The sequence below is a fragment of the Thamnophis elegans genome, chromosome 17, assembly GCF_009769535.1.
Source record: "Thamnophis elegans isolate rThaEle1 chromosome 17, rThaEle1.pri, whole genome shotgun sequence".
Taxonomy (NCBI): Eukaryota; Metazoa; Chordata; class Lepidosauria; order Squamata; family Colubridae; genus Thamnophis; species Thamnophis elegans.
In genome coordinates, this window is record NC_045557.1 from 1,911,312 (window position 1) to 1,930,304 (window position 18,993).

The 18,993-nt window shown below is 45.9% G+C and overlaps 2 protein-coding genes across 2 annotated transcripts; both read right to left on the bottom strand.

Moving 5' to 3' along the window:
- Nucleotides 1–3,824: 3,824 nt before the first annotated feature.
- Nucleotides 3,825–8,980, bottom strand: LOC116520104 (methanethiol oxidase-like). The gene is made up of 11 exons (XM_032234257.1): nucleotides 8,959–8,980; nucleotides 8,541–8,653; nucleotides 7,570–7,758; nucleotides 6,835–6,955; nucleotides 6,438–6,620; nucleotides 5,929–6,107; nucleotides 5,601–5,679; nucleotides 5,100–5,221; nucleotides 4,763–4,855; nucleotides 4,193–4,311; nucleotides 3,825–3,984 (listed from the first exon to the last, which is right to left on the bottom strand). The coding sequence occupies exons 1-11, from the start codon at nucleotides 8,963–8,965 to the stop codon at nucleotides 3,825–3,827; spliced, it is 1,365 nt and encodes a 454-aa protein (XP_032090148.1). The 5' UTR covers nucleotides 8,966–8,980.
- Nucleotides 8,981–12,871: 3,891 nt separating this feature from the next.
- LOC116520105 (methanethiol oxidase-like) lies at nucleotides 12,872–18,048 on the bottom strand. The gene is made up of 11 exons (XM_032234258.1): nucleotides 18,027–18,048; nucleotides 17,606–17,718; nucleotides 16,650–16,835; nucleotides 16,231–16,351; nucleotides 15,845–16,027; nucleotides 15,336–15,514; nucleotides 15,010–15,088; nucleotides 14,500–14,621; nucleotides 14,163–14,255; nucleotides 13,164–13,282; nucleotides 12,872–13,031 (listed from the first exon to the last, which is right to left on the bottom strand). Exons 1-11 carry the CDS (start codon nucleotides 18,031–18,033, stop codon nucleotides 12,872–12,874), a joined length of 1,362 nt encoding a protein of 453 aa, XP_032090149.1. The 5' UTR covers nucleotides 18,034–18,048.
- Between the last annotated feature and the right edge of the window lie 945 nt (nucleotides 18,049–18,993).

The following is an 18,993-nucleotide window of genomic DNA, read 5'->3' on the forward strand; positions in this document are numbered from 1 at the left end:
TAAAAAGTGGGTCCAACCAAACATTACAGAGTGTGCCCAAGCTCAGGCAATTTTTATTCTCATAAGTAGTAACGTTAATCTTACCACTGTGGTAGAATTCATCTGAATTATGCCTGCTAAGCTCCTCCTGATGCTGAGTGCTAGCCACTTAATGTTCTTTGATGACTCTGAGAGCTGGAGTCTCTTTCAGCTAGAGTTTTACAACTTTTTCAACTTTCTTGCCTCCTCCTGCTCTTTATAGAGGTTTCGCCCTTCTGTCCTCCCGCCTATCACCTTTGTTGGGTTTTGATAGAAAATGGAGCTCTGCCCACCGACATTCGTGAGACCTCGCTGTAGCACCTTCCCGAATAAGGGACCAAGGACTTCCAGTCTGATCCACCTGCATTCCCACACCAGGCCTACTGCCACATACCTCCCAGCGGCCAATAAGATCCCACAGATTGGGCCTCCTTCGGATGCCATCAGCCAGACAGTGTCGGCTGGCGGGCCCCCGGAGGAGAGCCTTCTCTGTGGCTGCTCCGACTCTTTGGAATCAGCTACCCCCGGAGATCCAGACCGTACCAACTCTCATGGCCTTCAGGGAAGCTGTAAAAACCTGGCTGTTCCGGCAGGCCTGGGGCTGTTGACCTCATTGTTGAGGTCCAGCCCCGATTAGAATGAATGCATGAGGTGTTGTGATTTTAAACTCTCTTTCTCTCTCTCTTTTTTTTCTCTTCTTTTTTGTAAGCTGCCCGGAGTCCTTTGGGATTGGGCGGCATATAAATTTTGATAATAAATAATAAATAAATAAAGGCGTTAGTCTACTCTAGTCTATTCATGTTCTCTAGAGAAAGACCAACTGGGCAATGGTTGCTGGGTGCCATATTTTTTTAACACAAAAGGCAGTCTCACGCATTTCAACATTCCATCGCTTTATCAGATAAAGGCTTATTAAGCTACTGAAGGCAAAAGCAAATGAGCTTCATATTAAGGGCTCAGAGGGAAATTACTGCTTATTTTGCTTTCTTTTGTCTCAGTAGATCAGTGCTAGAGATTTCGGGGTTTTAAATGAAAGTGTGAACGTGCTGGGAAGTCTAGAAACATTCAGGTTTCAGACCTGTCAAACTCACACATTGTATGAGAAACAGTCCTTTCTCCTCTTTTTCCGTTGGTGTTATGACGGAAGGTGTGATCACTGATGACTGATGCTGGGGGATATTTGCGTTGGATGCAGGGAGTCTTAAAATCCTGGGTTAGGGCTGCCGTACACCAAGATGATGACTGCTTAGGCGCAATCTTCATGCGATCTTTTTTGGCCAAACAGGACGTGCTCCATTTGGAGGGAACCACACACACAGTCAAGAAAGAAGAAGCATCTCAAGGAAAAAGGGATTCTACACTTTTTGTTGTTTGCATGTTAGACTTCTATCTGCAGAGTCAGACAGTGATTTTTATGATCATTATGATTATCACTATTTATTAGCAAGTAAGCCTTCAGTAGGAGTTAAGATCAGGTGCCAAGATGTAGAAAGAATCAAAAGCTCAGTGTGGTTCAGGGCCTCTCTTGCATCAGGTTAAGTGGCTGGAATTCAAAGTTATATTTGCAATGCCCTCTTGCGGTCAAAGTTGGGGAGTTTGTTAGATGCAGATATTGGAGGTAGTATTGGTGCCGGGAGGGTTTTCAAATTTTCATTCTTTTAAGCTGCCTTTCTTGGTGTCCATGAGTTGTTTTTACATTTTGTCTGTGACAATTAGTGTTATGAGACTTGAAGATTAATGGATGACAAGAATTATTCTTTCTAGGTGTTTGGAGCCTTCATTCCTTGGCAGTGTTCTTGGAATTCAGTTTTAATTGGCATTATTTTTCTTGTGACAGTGTTTTTCATAGGTGTCATCCTATCTCACTACATTACAATTATATTGTAGCTCATTTAATCAATGCCAGGTGAATGTAAAGGCCCTACCACATTAAATGTTGCTCTTTTGCTCAGTCAAATTATCTCATGGAAGAAGAAAAACCCCAGACAAATTGCAGCCTCATTGAGCCTCATAGGTTTAATACAATTAGGCAGATTCACATCTTTCATCACAACATTAAGACAAGTCGGGCAGCTTCTGTTTCAGTCACATTCGCCTTCACAGATTTTGTCACAGTTCTCCACCTCCACCTGGGAAGAATCAAACCCCATGTTCAGAATTTCTCTGACTGTGGAAGGAAGAAAAACTCAAGTGAGACATGTTGGATTCAGAAGACCTTCCCAAAATGACGTTTGGTGATGATGTCACAGCCCTGAGAGGCTGAGACCTCCTCACAGGGATAGGCGTGATCTACCTTCCATCTTCTCCTGAGGAGAATTTACCTCAGGAAAGAGGAGGAGGAGGGAGAGGGATTATGGAGGAGGAGGAGGAGGTAAGAGCAAAAGAGAAGATGGTGGAGGAAGATGAGGAAAAAAGCAAAGACGATGGAAGTAGAGGAGGAGGAGGAGGAGGAGACAACACTTTCCCGCCAAATCTCAGAACTCCCCGTTTCAGGCGCGAGCCAACCAGGCAACCACGCCCCTCGCCAGTGATGTTGCCGCGGCGGCCAATCCAGCGTAGCTCGGCGGACGAAGGTGCCGTGTGGGCGGGACGGACGCTCTGGCGGGCGGAGTAGAGAAGGCGGGAGGGCTCCATAGGAAGGCGGAGGTGGGGGAGGGCGCCTCTATTTTGTCTGGGGAGGGAGCGGTTCAGTGCGCGCTCCGGGCTGTTGACGTAATTGCTCTCTGTAGTATAGAAGTGTGTAGTAGGTAGAAAGCCATGCCCCACAATGTGGTGGTGTTATTATTTTTCTTACGCAGCACGCTTTCTTATCATTCTCCAGTGGGTAACTCTGAAGTGTGTCACGTTTCCTGTGTCTTCCACACCCAGTTGACAAATCTTCTGACAGGAGTGAGACCTCACCACAAAGCTGCATCTGAGGAACCTCAGCTTCTGGGTTAGACACTGGTGGATAAATGGACTTGAGGGAAACTCCTTGCTAGGGACCGGTTCCTGGCCTCACTGGCTGAGCTTCTGTTGGAGCAAAGACCTTTCATGCTCTGCCTAAACTTCTGTGGTTGAGATGTGTATCCTACCAGCCTCACCTGACTGCTGTGGAACTTACATCCAAGGGAGATGAATGTGTTTTTCTGAGAGCTGACATCATTGGAACGCCAGTGCCTACCGTGTCTGTCAAACTAAGCCCCCTGCCAAAGTTGTGTCCTCCCAATTTTGATGGATTTCTTCCTCCCTTTGCTGATTCCCTCTTTTCCCTTGTCCAGAACAGGCATGGCCAGGAGAGCCAGTTTCTTCTCTGATTTGTTTGCTGTGATTACCTAGTAGTGATTGAGGATAGTTAAGTGGAAATCCATCTCCTGCAGCTGACTAGCATTAATTATGGCTTAAGTTATGGATGGAGTGGGAGTGTGGTGCAATTGTTGAAGGTGCTGGATTAGATGCTAGAGACCATAATTTTTACTCCTCTTTTAGGCACGGAAGCCAAGCTGGGTGACTTTGAGACACTTTAAGCCCCAGGAAGGAGGCGTTGGTCCTTAAGGGGCTTTTGAAATGCATTGTGAGAAAAATACATAGACATGGTCAACGGTTGCCGCTCTCATCTTCAAATGAAATTTACCCTCAAGAGTCTGTATTATCAAGAAAATATTTTATTGCAATGACAATTTCTCTGTTCACATCCTCCACAAACATGGAAATCTGTGCAGCGGGATTAAACTACAAACCAACACTCTAGTTTTGAGTTCCTCTCTGCTTCACTTCCCTGCCCACTAAATTCTAGCTTAGCAATAGGGTAGGCTCAAAGGAAGGTCTCAGGCCCAGATGTGTGAACTACAGTCTCCTGGGTAACTCATTTGATGCGCACGAGAGGGACCCCACGGCTCCTTCCCGAAATCCACCAGAAAATCTGGATTCACACAGAGCCCCCCTTTCTTTGTGTCCACGTCGATCTGGAGCATGACTGACCCTTCACTGCAAAGGAAGAAGAATTCAAGGTTAGGAAAAGGATAGTTGGCTTGATCATTTGAGCCTCCATAATGCTGGAAAAAGCCGATTAGGGAACTCTACAGATGGGGAAACTTTGTGTAATTCCAGTATCAATGGAGAGACAATAACAAAGTAGTAGAAAGTAAGGACAAGATTGATTTGACATGTAATACAAGAAAGGAGGAGAACATACCTGGATAGTTGTGGATAGAATTGCTCATCCCACTGTGTATAGAGACTGTTGGTGACATAAAGCCTTTTCCCATCCAAGCTGAGTTGGAGCATGTAGGGTCCACCATGTACTCTCCTTCCCTAAGGTGAAAAAAAGCAAAGACTGGTCAAGAAATATAGGCAGTCCAAGGAGGCTTATATATAGCTCCTTAGTCCAATCTGCGACAGGAGATTTATTTGTGGGCTTTCAAGAAATCCCATAGAAATGAATGAGAATGATTCTTTAAGAGGTTTCCTGAAAGTGTCTCAAACCAGGATTGTCTTTCAGTATAATGCATGACCTTGAAGAAGCAGGAGAAGAGATGCTGCCTAGGAAACAATGGCCGAAAGGAATGGCCGGTGGCTTAACAGTCAGAGAAAGAAACTTAGGAAGGACCATACCTAGTGCATCAAGCAGTTAAAAGTGGCAGCAGGAATGTTATTTGCAAGATTCTCTTAATGGAGCCTTACAATAAAGTAGAACAGGTTCATCTAGTTGTATAACCTGGATGGTTTTCCAGGGAGGGCTGATGCTCAGAAAACGGAGGCTCACCTGGATCACGAGGGGATCTGGTTGGCAGTCCAGCTCTTCATCCTTAACCACAGTCACCACCCCGCCTTTATTGATGCTGCCTCCTACAAACACCTGCAGGACCCAAAGGGTGGGTTAGTACAGGCCCAAAGACAGTCTCCCCTTCCCCAAGCTAGAGTCTTTCCTGATTGTGGTATCTGGAAGTGGACCCCATCTGAACAGGGGAGTTCTTTGCCAATGACTGGATTAGCTTTCTGCTTAACCCGACATCCTGGTTCTGATGGTGGAGGAAGAGACTTCTGCAAGGACCCCAAGACTTCCTCACGGTTGAAAGGCTTTTGGGTGGGTGGGAGCTCACCTGGCCTGTCAGCCGAGGGCAGTGGGGGTCGGTGATGTCATACTGTCGGATATCGCCGTGAAACCAGTTGCTCAGGTACAGGAAACGGTCATCCAATGAAATAACGCAGTAAGCGGCGTACGCTGGAGAAGAGGAAATGCCCAGAAACAAGATCAGGAAGAAAGTAGGGTTGCTTAATTTCCTGGCATGCAACATTTGCAAGAATTTTTGTCTCCCAAAAAGTTGCAGATCTCCTTCAGCCGTGATGAGATTCAGCCTTTTCTCAAAAGAGGCTAAAACTCCTTAAGTTGAAGATGGAGGGTGCAAACCACCTTTTACATTCCCCTCCAACATAGCCAATTCTCAATGTTAAGGCTATATTTAATATTTTAAACTATTGTTGTATCATGTCATAAGCCCTCCTGAGAGCAAAATGGGCCGCATATAAATTCATACGCACGAAGGTAGAGGGTTGAGAGGTAAGAATGAGAACAAAAGCTCTCCTGCACTCTATGTACCTACCTGGCATTTCGGGTAAATACCAGCCGGTGACTGTCTTGTCAGGAATCTGAATTACATTCTCTATGATCCATGTCCCATCCTGCAAGACACACACGGTTGGTTGGGACCTGTGGAGCTTTTAAAGTCAGTGGGGAAGTCTGGTTTTGCTTACTAACCAAGTAATACACTTAATGACCATGTTGATAAGTGGTGGATTATCGATATTATGCACTCCTTTTAATACTGCATTATGCCTGTTTCTTTTATTCTAAGCTGAAGCCTCAGATGCCAATTCTTTATGATGGAAAGGGCGGGGGGGTGGGGTGGAAGAAATTGTACTTGTTTTCACCTCCTCCTTGTAAATATGATGTATGGAACCATTGAAGCAACAGCTCACAAAGCCATGTGAGGAATCTGGGTCGTGCAGGAAGCGGACCACCAGGGGCATAGAGTCCTCCCCCATATCAATGGACTCAACGAGGCAGTGGGAGGTCCAGTCCCACACATTCAGGTGGCGTCCGAAGTAGTCTGCAGGGGAAAGGAGAAGAATCATCTTAACTTCTGGTGAGTAGGAACACCTACTACTAGACTAGGGTATTCAGGAAGGTGTGGAGATTACACAAAGCAGTTCCTTAGAAGGGTGGTGGGCTTTCTCGTGTTAGAGACTCCAAGGAGGCGCTGAGGTGCCATCTCTTGGGGAAGGTGCCCCTCTAGATAGACAAGAGGGTTGGACCAAATAGCCACCAACACCCCCCTCAGTGCCATCCTTCCACAAGGGGTCTTGGGTCCCACTTTAGGTAAGAGTCCAATCTCCCAGACCGATGGACCTTAAGCTCAGGCAACGTTCTGTCATCTCACCTTTCCTCAGAAATTCAGGGTTGAACCGGTCTACAACAAATTTGGGGTCCCCCAATTCAGTGCTGAATAAGACGTTATGCCTTGGTTTGTACGCGAAGTCGAATCCTAGTGGAGCCTCCTCCCCAGGGCGGTTCCAGGTACCCTTCACTTCCCATGTTTCCGTATCCAGAAGAATAAATGCACCTGCGGTTTGGGGTTCAAATGAATTCGAACAGATGTTGGTGATTCCCAGGGCAGGATGGCTGAAAGTAGTTTGCCCCACTCAGAATTGTCCAAGAGGTGGCAATTTCAGGTTTTAGGAGTTTGTGGAGAATGTTTCTCTCCCAACATCTTCTGAGCAACATCACAGCCCCTCAATCCGAACCCCCTTTTTGGAAAACAGATCATCCAGCAGTACCTTTTCCATTGCCAAATAGGTCCCCTGCGGAGTTGATCATGACTTCTCCCTTGCCCAGAAAGCGTGGGGTGAATAGTGAAGCCACATTGGTTTTACAGAAGACCTCTCTGGGCTCAATCACCTGCCAAGGTTGGGGAGAGGAAGGAAAAAAATAAAAACTCTTGCACTTTTTTTCTTTGTAACTCTTCAAATAGCTTGGATCTAAAACCTCCAGAGCCCACCTGAGGTCATTGAAACACAGGGATTGTTGATAGGAATGTGACAAGGGGAAATAAAACTTTTGAATCATCTCTTGTATAATTGGGTTGTTTGTCAGGATTTCTTTCTATACTGCAATAAATTGAAGATGTGGGAATGGTAAACTGGTTTCTAACCTAAGCTCATCTTGCAAAAGTGGGGTCTTTTCTGTTAAATTATTTTCCTTTTTGTTTAAAATCAACATAAACTCCCCCCTTTGGTTTTATTCCTTTCATTCTATGCGTAATTCTGCTCAGCAATTTTGCAGGGAGATTTGAGAATCACAAAATCACAGGTGTATGCATTTCTTTTTGTTCAGTGTCTATGGAAATGGATTTTGGCTTGGATCGGTTATGAAAAGGTCAATTGCAAAACTAAGGCAAGGTCAAGGGATCAATTGTGGCTATAATCAGAGGTTTAAAGTCCCTTGTACTTTCTCACAGAGTCCTTTGCAAGCCATTTCTCTGGTTTGCACCCTAATAAGATGGGCGGCCATACCTTGAACAGGCAGGGTACTTGGGGGTCAGTCCCGATGTCCACCACATAAATCCGTGAGGAGTTGAAACACGGAAGGACCAGCCAGTTGTGTTCCTTGGTGGTGTCTCCGAAGCTGCTGCTGCTGCAAGCATTTGAACCCAGGAAGAAAAGCTCATCATTAATGTAGGGCATTTGCAGCCGGTGAATAACCTGGTTGGGAAAGATTGGAGAGGCAGAGATTAAACGCGTATTGTTAGGATTAGATTTCTCCATCTGTTTCCCAAAAGTTCATGATTTGCGTATCTTTGGTCGAAGACACCATTTGCAGAACAGAATTTTGTTAGTACAAAGGTCTACTCTTATTTGATATTTCTCTCTCTGGGCGACAGGAAGGGCATCCGACCAGTAAACACTCAGCTCCATTCAGTTGCCCAGACTCCACCCCACAAGGGATTATGGGGTGATTAAAAGAAGATGATGAAAAGTTTATTTCTGCTTTGTGGAAGAGTGTGTTGGTTGTGGATTGTTACGGACAGAATACAGGTTTCTCTCTGCCGCATAGGATTCTGCGGCACCAGCTAATGATCCTTTAGGCTTCCTTCAGCTCTCATAGTTCCAGCCTCAGCTGCACCTAGTTAAGGTGTCTGTGCATAGATGTAACTAACCGTGACTCTGCTGACACAAAAATGTGAAAATGGCAAATCTTCCTGACGATACTCCTTAGACACCGAGGAATAGAATGACTAGAAACACGTTGGGAGCTGCTGAGATTTGTTGGGCTTAGAACAAAGGATTCCTGTAATTTGATTAAAGTAAATTGTTCCCAGGTTTCCAGGTGTTTTGAAAACAGAGAATGTGTCTGAACCTGTTGGTATAAATTTTTCTCGACTTATGACTGCAATGGGAATGCAAGATACTAAAAAGTGGTCGAAAGAAAAGGAAATCAAACAAGCATTTGCAACATCGCCCCAAAGGACAGAGTATCCTCGTACTTGGCAATAAGTGGGGGATTTGGGATCCACATCCACCGTGGCCAGATAATCGGGCATTTGGGTCCCCGTCCTGGTTAAGACGCAAAGCACGTACATCAGCTTCTCTGGAGGTCCTAGGGAAAATGTCCACATTTTAGGCTCCTGGGCCTGAACCTGAAAACAGTTCTGTCTTAACTACAACTAGTGTTCACCCATTCTCTTAGGGTATCGGATTAAACCACGCTGTGACCCAAATCATTGGTCAAGGAATTCCGATACCAGATCAGTTGTCCCACACCAAATGGCTCAACTTATTTGCTCCACACACCACAATGAGGCGGCTTAATATGAGGTGTGAGCCCGCCCCTCATCTCTGCGGCTGTACTCAACATCTTCCATGGCCTGCTCTCCAGAAGGGGAGGATATCATCCCTTCTTACCTTTCATGGCATCCAAGGGCGTTGGATAGCAACATTCTGGATAGCAACATTCTTCCACCTCTTTAAAAAAGAAGAAGGGAGATTTAGCTTTGGTGCATCAGGAGAAAGAAAGGAGACTCGGGTGTTTTAGGGAAGGTTGCGGACAGGCAGCATTGGTGAAAAAGTCTGTTGCCTCCGACAGAAGAAACGGATTGACTTCCTACCTTCGCTGGGCTTCTTCGGAAGTTCCTCCTTGTCATCAATTGTTCGTTGTTTGAGCATTTCTGTCTCTCTCTTTTGCTCTGCCTCTGCTTGCATATCTGAGCTTCTCCTGCTTGCTTACAGATGTTTATATACCCCATGGGAGCTGAATGACTCCTTCTCTCTGTCCTTTGGGGCTTTTAAAAAACAGAGGCCCTAATATCTTTGTTTCATCTTTTCTCATCACACTTTTGATTATATCTTCAGAACAGTTTCTCTGAACCCCCATCGCATTTTGTTAGGTTTGCTGACTCATCAGAATAACTAGATTTACAGAGGAAAAGCAGTTCGGTCTACATTGATAATAACCTGTTGGAGACAGAAGCCCGTAAGGAACAGAAGCTATACAATTTGGGAATAGTTTATGATTTGAGACCTCCGGAGGCACAGTGGTTAGAGTGCAGTATCGCAAGCTAATTCTGCTGACTGCTGGCTGCCAGGAGTTCAGGCTGAAGGTTGACTCATCCTTCCAAGGTTGGTAAAATGAGGACCCAGATTGTTGGGGGCAAGAGGCTGATTCTGTAAACTGTTTGAGAGCCCTGTAAAGCACTGTGAAGCGGTATATAAATCTATTGCAATTGATAGTTGAAGGCTTTGTGAAAGGAATGAAGGCCTGCTTGCATGTCACCTGCCGCTCGGGGTAAGACAAAGATTTTTGAGTTGGTTATCATTAAAGGTTCTTTTTCAGAAGACTAGAGTACTTCGTTTTGTTTTATTTTTTTGAAAATATTTCGTTTGTCATCCAAGAAGTATCCTAGGTTTTCTTTTATTTCACAATTTTTATTTTCCGTAGTGGTAACTTCAACCTTATCTTTGGCTTTTGAAATTATCCCAGTTTTTGCATTGGGAGGACAGGAAGGAGAGAGAATTAAGAGTTTCTGCTTTTCTCGCAATCAAGCTGGAAAAGTACCAATTGGAGAACATTGGGGTTCAGCCCTACGTTTCGGCTGCTTTTCAGGAGCTCACCGTTTTTCTTTTGGTGGGTCCTTGTGGTTCATTAGCTTTCTTCTGGTTAGGATTGGCATCCCTTTGAATTATGCCTGCAAAGCACTTCCTGTTGCTGAATTGCAACCATTCATTGGAGCCTTTTATGAGTCCGCTGTTGTTTTACAACTTTCTCTCATCCCCTCCTGCTCTTCATAAAGGTTTTACCTTTCTACCCTCCTGTCTATGACCTTTGTTTGATAGAAGAGGGAGCTCTGCCCAGCAACATTCATGGGACTTCGAGGTTTCACCGTGCCGAATGTGGGAGAAAAAACTCAGTCGGATCCCTCGCATTCCCACACCAGACAAGGGAGTTAATCTAAGTGATCTCCAAAGCCCCTTTTCCAACCCTCACATTCTACGGACTTGGACTGTTCAAAATTTGATTCAACCTCCTTGGAGGAAGCTCAACCGAGCAATGGTTAACCTCGCACATGCCAAAGTTCTGCATCAAATAAAGGCTTGTCAAGCGACTGAATGTGAAAGCAAACCAGTTTCATGTTAAGGGTATAAGGAGAAACTACAGCTTATCTGGCTTTCGTTTGTCTTGCTGATTAATTAAACTGCTTAAAATGATAATGTGAACACAGAGAGGAGCCTTAGAGCCCTTGGCGTTTCACTTTCAAATGGGACAGACTCACAATCTACAAGAGAAACTATCCTTCCTCCTCCTTTGCCACCTGCCCTTAGTGTTGTGACTGAAGGTGTGACCTCAGGTGGCTCCTGATGGCTGGTGGCTATTAGTTGGAGTTGCTTAAAAATCCTGGATTAGGGCTGTCCCACAACCATGGCTGGGCTTGGGCACAATGTGCGAGCGCCCCTTTGTGGCAGAACAGAGCATTATTCCCCCTTCTGGGCGGAGATGCACATGGGAGCAGACAGGAAAGAAGTACAGTAGCATCTCAAGGAAAAACACTGTACTCTTTGCACTGTACTCTTTTTTCAGAGAGAAATGTTGTGATTTCTTCATAATTCTCTGTGATCCTCTGTCTCCACCTGGGAAGAGTCAAATTCCAAGTTCAGAATTTCCCCGTCTGTGGAAGGGAGAAAAACTCAAGTGAGACATGTTGGATTCAGAAGACCTTTCCAAAATGACGTTGAGTGAGGTGGTGGTTGTCAAAACCCTGCGAGGCTGAGGGGGATAGGAGTGATCCACCATCCATCTTCTGCTGAGGAGAATTTACCTCAGGAAGGAGGAGGAAGAGGGATTATGGAGGAGGAAGATAAAAAGGAGATGATGGAGGTAGAGGAGAAAAAAAGAAAAGGAGAAGATGGAGGAAGAGGAGGATAATGAAAAGGAGAAGATGATGGAGGAGGAAGAGGAGGAAAAAACAGGGACGATGGAAGTAGAAAAGGAGGAGGCAACACTTTCCCTCCAAATCTCAGAACTCTCCGCTTCAGGCGCGCGGCAACCAGCCAACCACGCCCCTCGCCAGTGATGTTGCCGCGGCAGCCAATCCGCGCGTGGCTCGGCGGATGAAGGTGCCGTATGGGCGGGGCCGCCGCTCTGGCGGGCGGAGTAGAGAAGGAGGGAGGGCTCCATAGGAAGGCGGAGGTGGGGGAGGGAGGGGTTCAGCGCGCGCTCGGGGCTGTTGACATAATTGCTCTCTCTGAGGAATGGAAGTGTGTAGTAGGTAGACAGCCATCCCCCACAATGTGGTGTTGTTGTTATTTTTCTTACGCAGCACGCTTTCTTACCATTCTCCAGTGGGTAACTCTGAAGTGTGTCACGTTTCCTGTGTCTTCCACACCCAGTTGACAAATCATCTGACAGGAGTGAGACCTCACCACAAAGCTTCATCTGAGGAACCTCAGCTTCTTGGTTGGACACTGGTGGATAACTGGACTTGAGGGAAACTCCTTGCTAGGGACTGGTTCCTGGCCTCACTGGCTGAGCTTCTGTTGGAGCAAAGACCTTTCATGCTCTGCCTAAACTTCTGTGGTTGAGATGTGTATCCTACCAGCCTCACCTGATTGCTGTGGAACATCCAAGGGAGATGAATGTGTTTTTCTGAGAGCTGACATCATTTGAACGCCAGTGCCTACCATGTCTGTCAAACTAAGCCCCCTGCCAAAGTTGTGTCCTCCCAATTTTGATGGATTTCTTCCTCCCTTTGCTGATTCCCTCTTTTCCCTTGTCCAGAACAGGCATGGCTAGGAGAGCCAGTTTCTTCTCTGATTTGTTTGCTGTGATTACCTAGTAGTGCTTGAGGATAGTTATGTGAAATTCCTTCTCCTGCAGCTGACTAGCATTAATAATGGCTTAAGTTATGGATGGAGTGGGAGTGTGGTGCAATTGTTGAAGGTGTTGGATTAGATGCTAGAGACCATAAATGTTTCTCCTGTTTTAGGCATGGAAGCCAAGCTGGGTGACTTTGAGCCACTCTAAACCCCAGGAAGGAGGCGTTGGTCCTTAAGGGGCTTTTGAAATGCATTGTGAGAAAAATACATAGACATGGCCAACGGTTGCCGCTCTCATCTTCAAATGAAATTTACCCTCAAGAGTCTGTATTATCGAGAAAACATTTTATTACAATGACAATTTCTCTGTTCAAATCCTCCACAAACATGGAAATCTGTGCAGCGGGATTAAACTACAAACCAACACTCTAGTTTTGAGTTCCTCTCTGCTTCAGTTCCCTGCCCACTAAATGCTAGCTTAGCAATAGGGTAGGCTCAAAGGAAGGTCTCAGGCCCAGATGTCCGAAATACAGTCTCCTGGGTAACTCATTTGATGCGCACGAGAGGGACCCCACGGCTCCTTCCCGAAATCCACCAGAAAATCTGGATTCACACAGAGCCCCCCTTTTTTTGTGTCCACGTCGATCTGGAGCATGACTGACCCTTCACTGCAAAGGAAGAAGAATTCAAGGTTAGAAACTTTGTGCAATTTCAGTATCAATAGAGAGACAATAACAAAGTAGTAGAAAGTAAGGACAAGATTGATCTGGCATGTAATACAAGAAAGAAGAAGAACATACCTGGATAGTTGTGGATAGAATTGCTCATCCCACTGTGTATAGAGAGAGTTGGTGACATAAAGCCTTTTCCCATCTAAGCTGAGCTGGAGCATGTATGGTCCACCATGTACTCTCCTTCCCTAAGGTGAAAAAAAAGCAAAGACTGGTCAAGAAATATAGGCAGTCCAAGGAGGCTTATATATAGCTCCTTAGTCTAATCTGCGGCAGGAGATTTATTTGTGGGCTTTCAAGAAGTCCCATAGAAAAGATTGAGTATGATTCGTTAACAGGTTTCCTGCAAGTGTCTCAAACCAGGATTATCTTTCTACATGGCCTTGGACCTGGATATCTGCGAGACTGCCTCCTGCCACATACCTCCCAACGGCCGATAAGATCTCACAGGCTGGGCCCGTCGACCGGACAATGCCGTCTGGCGACCCCTCGGGGGACGGCCTTCTCTGTAGTTGCTCCGGCCCTGTGGAACGATCTACCTGCAGAGATCCGGACCCTTCCTACTTTCTCGGCCTTCCGAAAAGCCACTAAAACCTGGCTGTTCTGGCAGGCCTGGGGCTGTTGACCCCATGAACGAGGTCCAGCCCCATGTAGGTTGAGTGTATGGTGCACTGCTTTTAAATCTGGTTTTCTCTTTCCCTATATTTTAACTTTCATTTTTACTCTTGTACTTGTAAGCCGCCCGGAGTCCTACAGGATTGGGCGGCATATAAATTTATTAATTTACAATTACAATTACAATTAATGCATGACCTTGAAGAAGCAGGAGAAGACATGCTGCCTAGGAAACAATGGCCGAAAGGAAGGCGCCACCGGTGGCTTAACAGTCAGAGAAAGAAATTTAGGAAGGACCATACCTAATGCATCAAGCACTTAAAAGTGGCAGCAGGAATGTTATTTGCAAGATTCTCTTAATGGAGCCTTACAATAAAGTAGAACAGGTTCATCTAGTTGTGTAACCTGGCTGGTTTTCCAGGGAGGGCTGATGCTCAGAAAACGGAGGCTCACCTGGATCACGAGGGGATCTGGTTGGCAGTCCAGCTCTTCATCCTTAACCACAGTCACCACCCCGCCTTTGTTGATGCTGCCTCCTACAAACACCTGCAGGACCCAAAGGGTGGGTTAGTACAGGCCGAAAGACAGTCTCCCCTTCCCCAAGCTAGAGTCTTTCCTGATTGTGGTATCTGGAAGTGGACCCCATCTGAACAGGGGAGTTCTTTGCCAGTAACTGGATTAGCTTTCTGCTTAACCCGACAACCTGGTTCTGATGGTGGAAGAAGGGACTTCTGCAAGGACCCCAAGACTTCCTCACAGTTGCAGGGCTTTTGGGTGGGTGGGAGCTCACCTGGCCTGTCAGCCGAGGGCAGTGGGGGTCGGTGATGTCATACTGTCGGATATCGCCGTGAAACCAGTTGCTCAGGTACAGGAAACGGTCATCCAATGAAATAACGGAGTAAGCGGTGTACGCTGGAGAAGAGAACGTGCCCAGAAATAAGATCAGGAAGAAAGTAGGGTTGCTTAATTTCCTGGCATGCAACATTTGCAAGAATTTTTGTCTCCCAAAAAGTTGCAGATCTCTTTCAGCCATGATGTGATTCAGTCTTTTCTCAAAAGTGGCTAAAACTCCTTAAGTTGAAGATGGAAGGTGCAAACCGCCTTTTACATTCCCCTCCAACATAGCCAATTCTCAGTGTTAAGGCTATATTTAATATTTTACACTATTGTTTTATCATGTCATAAGCCCTCCTGAGCCTCATGAGAGCAAAATGGGCCGCATATAAATTCATACGCACGAAGGTAGAGGGTTGAGAGGTAAGAATGAGAACAAAAGCTCTCCTGCACTCTATGTACCTACCTGGCATTTCGGTTAAGTACCACCCGGTGACTGTCTTGTCAGGAATCTGAATTACCTTCTCTGTGATCCATGTCCCATCCTGCAAGACACACAGGGTTGGTTGGGACCTGTGGAGCTTTTAAAGTCAGTGGTGAAGTCTGGTTTTGCTTACTAACCATGTAATACACTTAATGACCATGGTGATAAGTGGTAGATTATCGATATTATGCACTCCTTTTAATACTGCATTATGCCTGGTTCTTTTATTCTAAGCTGAAGCCTCAGATGCCAATTCTTTATGATGGAAAGGGCGGGGGTGGGGTGGAAGAAATTCTACTTGTTTTCACCTCCTTCTTGTAAATATGATGTATGGAGCCATTGAAGCCACAGCTCACAAAGCCATGTGGGGAATCTGGGTTGTGCAGCAAGCGGACCGCCAGGGGGATAGAGTCCTCCCCCATGTCAATGGACTCAACAAGGCAATGGGAGGTCCAGTCCCACACATTCAGGCGGCGTCCGAAGTAGTCTACAGAGGAAAGGAGAAGAATCATCTCAACTTTTTCTGGTGAGTAGGAACGCCTCCTGCCAGAGGGTACTCGGGAGGATGTGGAGAGTTTCCTTAGAAAGGTACTGGGCTTGCTCATATTGGAGACCTCCAAGCAGAACCTGAGGTGCCCACCTCCTGAGGAAGAGCTAACTCTGGATGGACAAGAGGGTTGGGCTGGATGGTCACCAACAGTCCTTCAGTGTGATCCTTTTGCAAAGAATCTTCGGTCCGTCCCTAGGTTGAAGTGCAGCCCGCATGGGTTTTGAATTCCAATGAGTCATAAGATCACGCAGTGCTCTAGCAACTCACCTTTCCTCAGAAATTCAGGGTTGAACCCGTCTACAACAAATTTGGGGCCCCCCAATTCAGTGCTGAATAAGACGTTATGCCTTGGTTTGTACGAGAAGTCGAATCCTAGTGGAGCTTCCTCCCCAGGGCAGTTCCAGGTACCCTTCACTTCCCATGTTTCCGTATCCAGAAGAATAAATGCACCTGCGGTTTGGGGGACAAATGAATTCGAACAGATGTAGGTGATTCCCAAGGAAGGTTGGCTGAAAGTAGTTTGCCCCACTCAGAATTATCCAAGAGGTGGCAATTTCAGGTTTTAGGAGTTTGTGGAGAATGTTTCTCTCCCAACCTCTTCTGAGCAACATCACAGCCCCTCAATCTGAACCCCCTTTTTGGAAAACAGATACCTTTTCCATTGCCAAATAGGTCCCCCATGGAGCTGATCATGACTTCTCCATTGCTCAGAAAGCGTGGGGTGAATAGTGAAGCCACGTTGGTTTTACAGAAGACCTCTCTGGGCTCAATCACCTGCCAGGGTTTGGGGGAGGAAGGAAAAAAATAAAAACTCTTGCACTGCAGTTCCATTTTTGTCTTTGCAACTCTTCAAATAGCTTGGATCTAAAACCTCCAGAACCCACCTGAGGTCAGTGAAACACGGGGGCTTTTGATAGGAATGTGACAAGGTGAAATAAAACATTTGAAAATTAATGTGACATCTCTTGCATAATTAGGTTGTTTGTCAGGATTTCTTTCTATACTGCAATAAATTGCAGATGGCAAACTGGTTTCTATCCTAAGCTCATCTTGCAAAGATGGGCGGCCGTACCTTGAACAGGCAGGGTGCTTGGGGGTCAGTCCCGGTGTCCACCACATAAATCCGTGAGGAGTTTAAACAGGGAAGGACCAGCCAGTTGTATTCCTTGGTGGTGTCTTTGAAACTGCTGCTGCAAGCATTCGAACCCAGGAAGTGAAGCTCATCATTAATGTAGGGCATTTGCAGCCGGTGAATAACCTGGTTGGGAAAGATTCGAGGGGCAGAGATTAAACGTGTATTGTTAGGATTAGATTTCTCCATTTCCCAAAGGTTCATGATCTGCGCATCTTTGGTTGAAGACACCATTTGCAGAACAGAATTTTCTTAGTAGAAAGGTCTTCTGCTTGATATTTCTCTCTGTGGGCGACAGGGAGGGCATCCGGCCAGTAAACACTCAACTCCATTCAGTTGCCCAGACTCCACCCCACAAGGGATTATGGGCTGATTAAAAGAAGATGATGAAAAGTTTATTTCTGCTTTGTGGAAGAGTGTGTTGGTTGTGGATTGTTACGGACAGAATACGGGTTTCTCTCTGCCGCATAGGATTCTGCGGCACCAGCTAATGATCCTTTAGGCTTCCCTCAGCTCTCATAGTTCCAGCCTCAGCTGCACCTAGTTAAGGTGCCTGTGCATAGGTGTAACTGACCGTGACTCTGCTGACACAAAAATGTGAAAATGGCAAATCTTCCTGACGATACTCCTTAGACACCGAGGAATAGAACGACTAGATGCTGGGAGCTACTGAGCTTTGTTGGACTTAGAACAAAGGATTCCTGTAATTTGATTAAAGTAAATTGTTCCCGGTTTCCAGGTGTTTTGGAAAGAGAGAATGTGTCTGAACCTGTTGGTATAAATTTTTCTCGACTTATGACCGCAATGCGAATGCAAGATACTAAAAAGTGGTCGAAAGAAAGGGAAACCAAACAAGCGTTTGCAACATCGCCCCAAAGGACAGAGTATCCTCGTACTTGGCAATAAGTGGGAGATTTGGGATCCACATCCACCGTGGCCAGATAATCGGGCATTTGGGTCCCCGTCCTGGTTAAGACGCAAAGCACGTACATCAGCTTCTCCGGAGGTCCTAGGGAAAATGTCCACATTTTAGGCTCCTGGGCCTGAACCTGAAAACAGTTCTGTCTTAACTACAACTAGTGTTCACCCATTCTCTTAGGGTATCGGATTAAACCACGCTGTGGCCCAAGTCATTGGTCAAGGGATTCCGATACCAGATCAGTTGTCCCACGCCAAATGGCTCAACTTATTTGCTCCACACACCACAATGAGGCGGCTTAATATGAGGTGTGAGCCCACCCCTCATCTCTGCGGCTGCACTCAACATCTTCTTCCCTGGCCTGCTCTCCAGAACGGGAGGATATCATCCCTTCTTACCTTTCATGGCATCCAAGGGCGTTGGATAGCAACATTCTGGATAGCAACATTCTTTCCCCTCTTTAAAAAAGAAGAAGAGAGATTTAGCTTCGGTGCATCAGGAGAAAGAAGGGAGACTTGGGTGTTTCACGGAAGGTTACGGACAGGCAGCCTTGGTGAAAAAGTCTGTTGCCTCCAACACAAGAAACGGATTGACCTCCTACCTTCGCTGGGCTTCTTCGGAAGTTCCTCCTTGTCATCTCTTGTTCGTTGTTTGAGCATTTCTGTCTCTCTCTTTTGCTCTGCCTCTGCTTGCATACCTGAGCTTCCCCTGCTTTCTTACAGATGTTTTATATACCCCATGGGAGCTAAATGACTCCTCTGCGTCCTTTGGGGCCCTAATTTCTTTGTTTCATCTTTTCTCATCACACTTTTGATTATATCTTCAGAAGAGTTTATCTGAACCCTCATCACATCTTCCTGTTTGTTAGGTTTACTGACTCATCAGAATAACCAGATTTACAGGGGAAAAAGCAGTTCAGTGCACATTGAGAATAACCTGTTGGAGACAGAAAGGCCGTAAGAAACAGAAGCTATAAAATTTTGGGATGGTATTATGATTTGAGAGCCACGGAGGCGCAGTGGTTAGAGTGCAGTAATGCAAGCTAATTCTGCTGACTGATGGCTGCCAGGAGTTCGAATGTCACCAGGCTCAAGGTTGACTCATCCTTCCAAGGTTGGTAAAATGAGGACCCAGATCGTTGAGGGCAAGAGGCTGATTCTGTAAACCACTTAGAGAGGCCTGTAAAGCACCGTGAAGCGGTATATAAGTCTATTGCTATTCATATTTGAAGGCTTTGTGAAAGGAATGAAGGCCTGCTTGCATGTCACCTGCCGCTCGGGGTAAGCCAAAGATTTTTGAGTTGGTTATCATCAAAGGTTCTTTTTCAGAAGACTAGTGTAGTTCGTTTTGTTTTATTATTTTTTT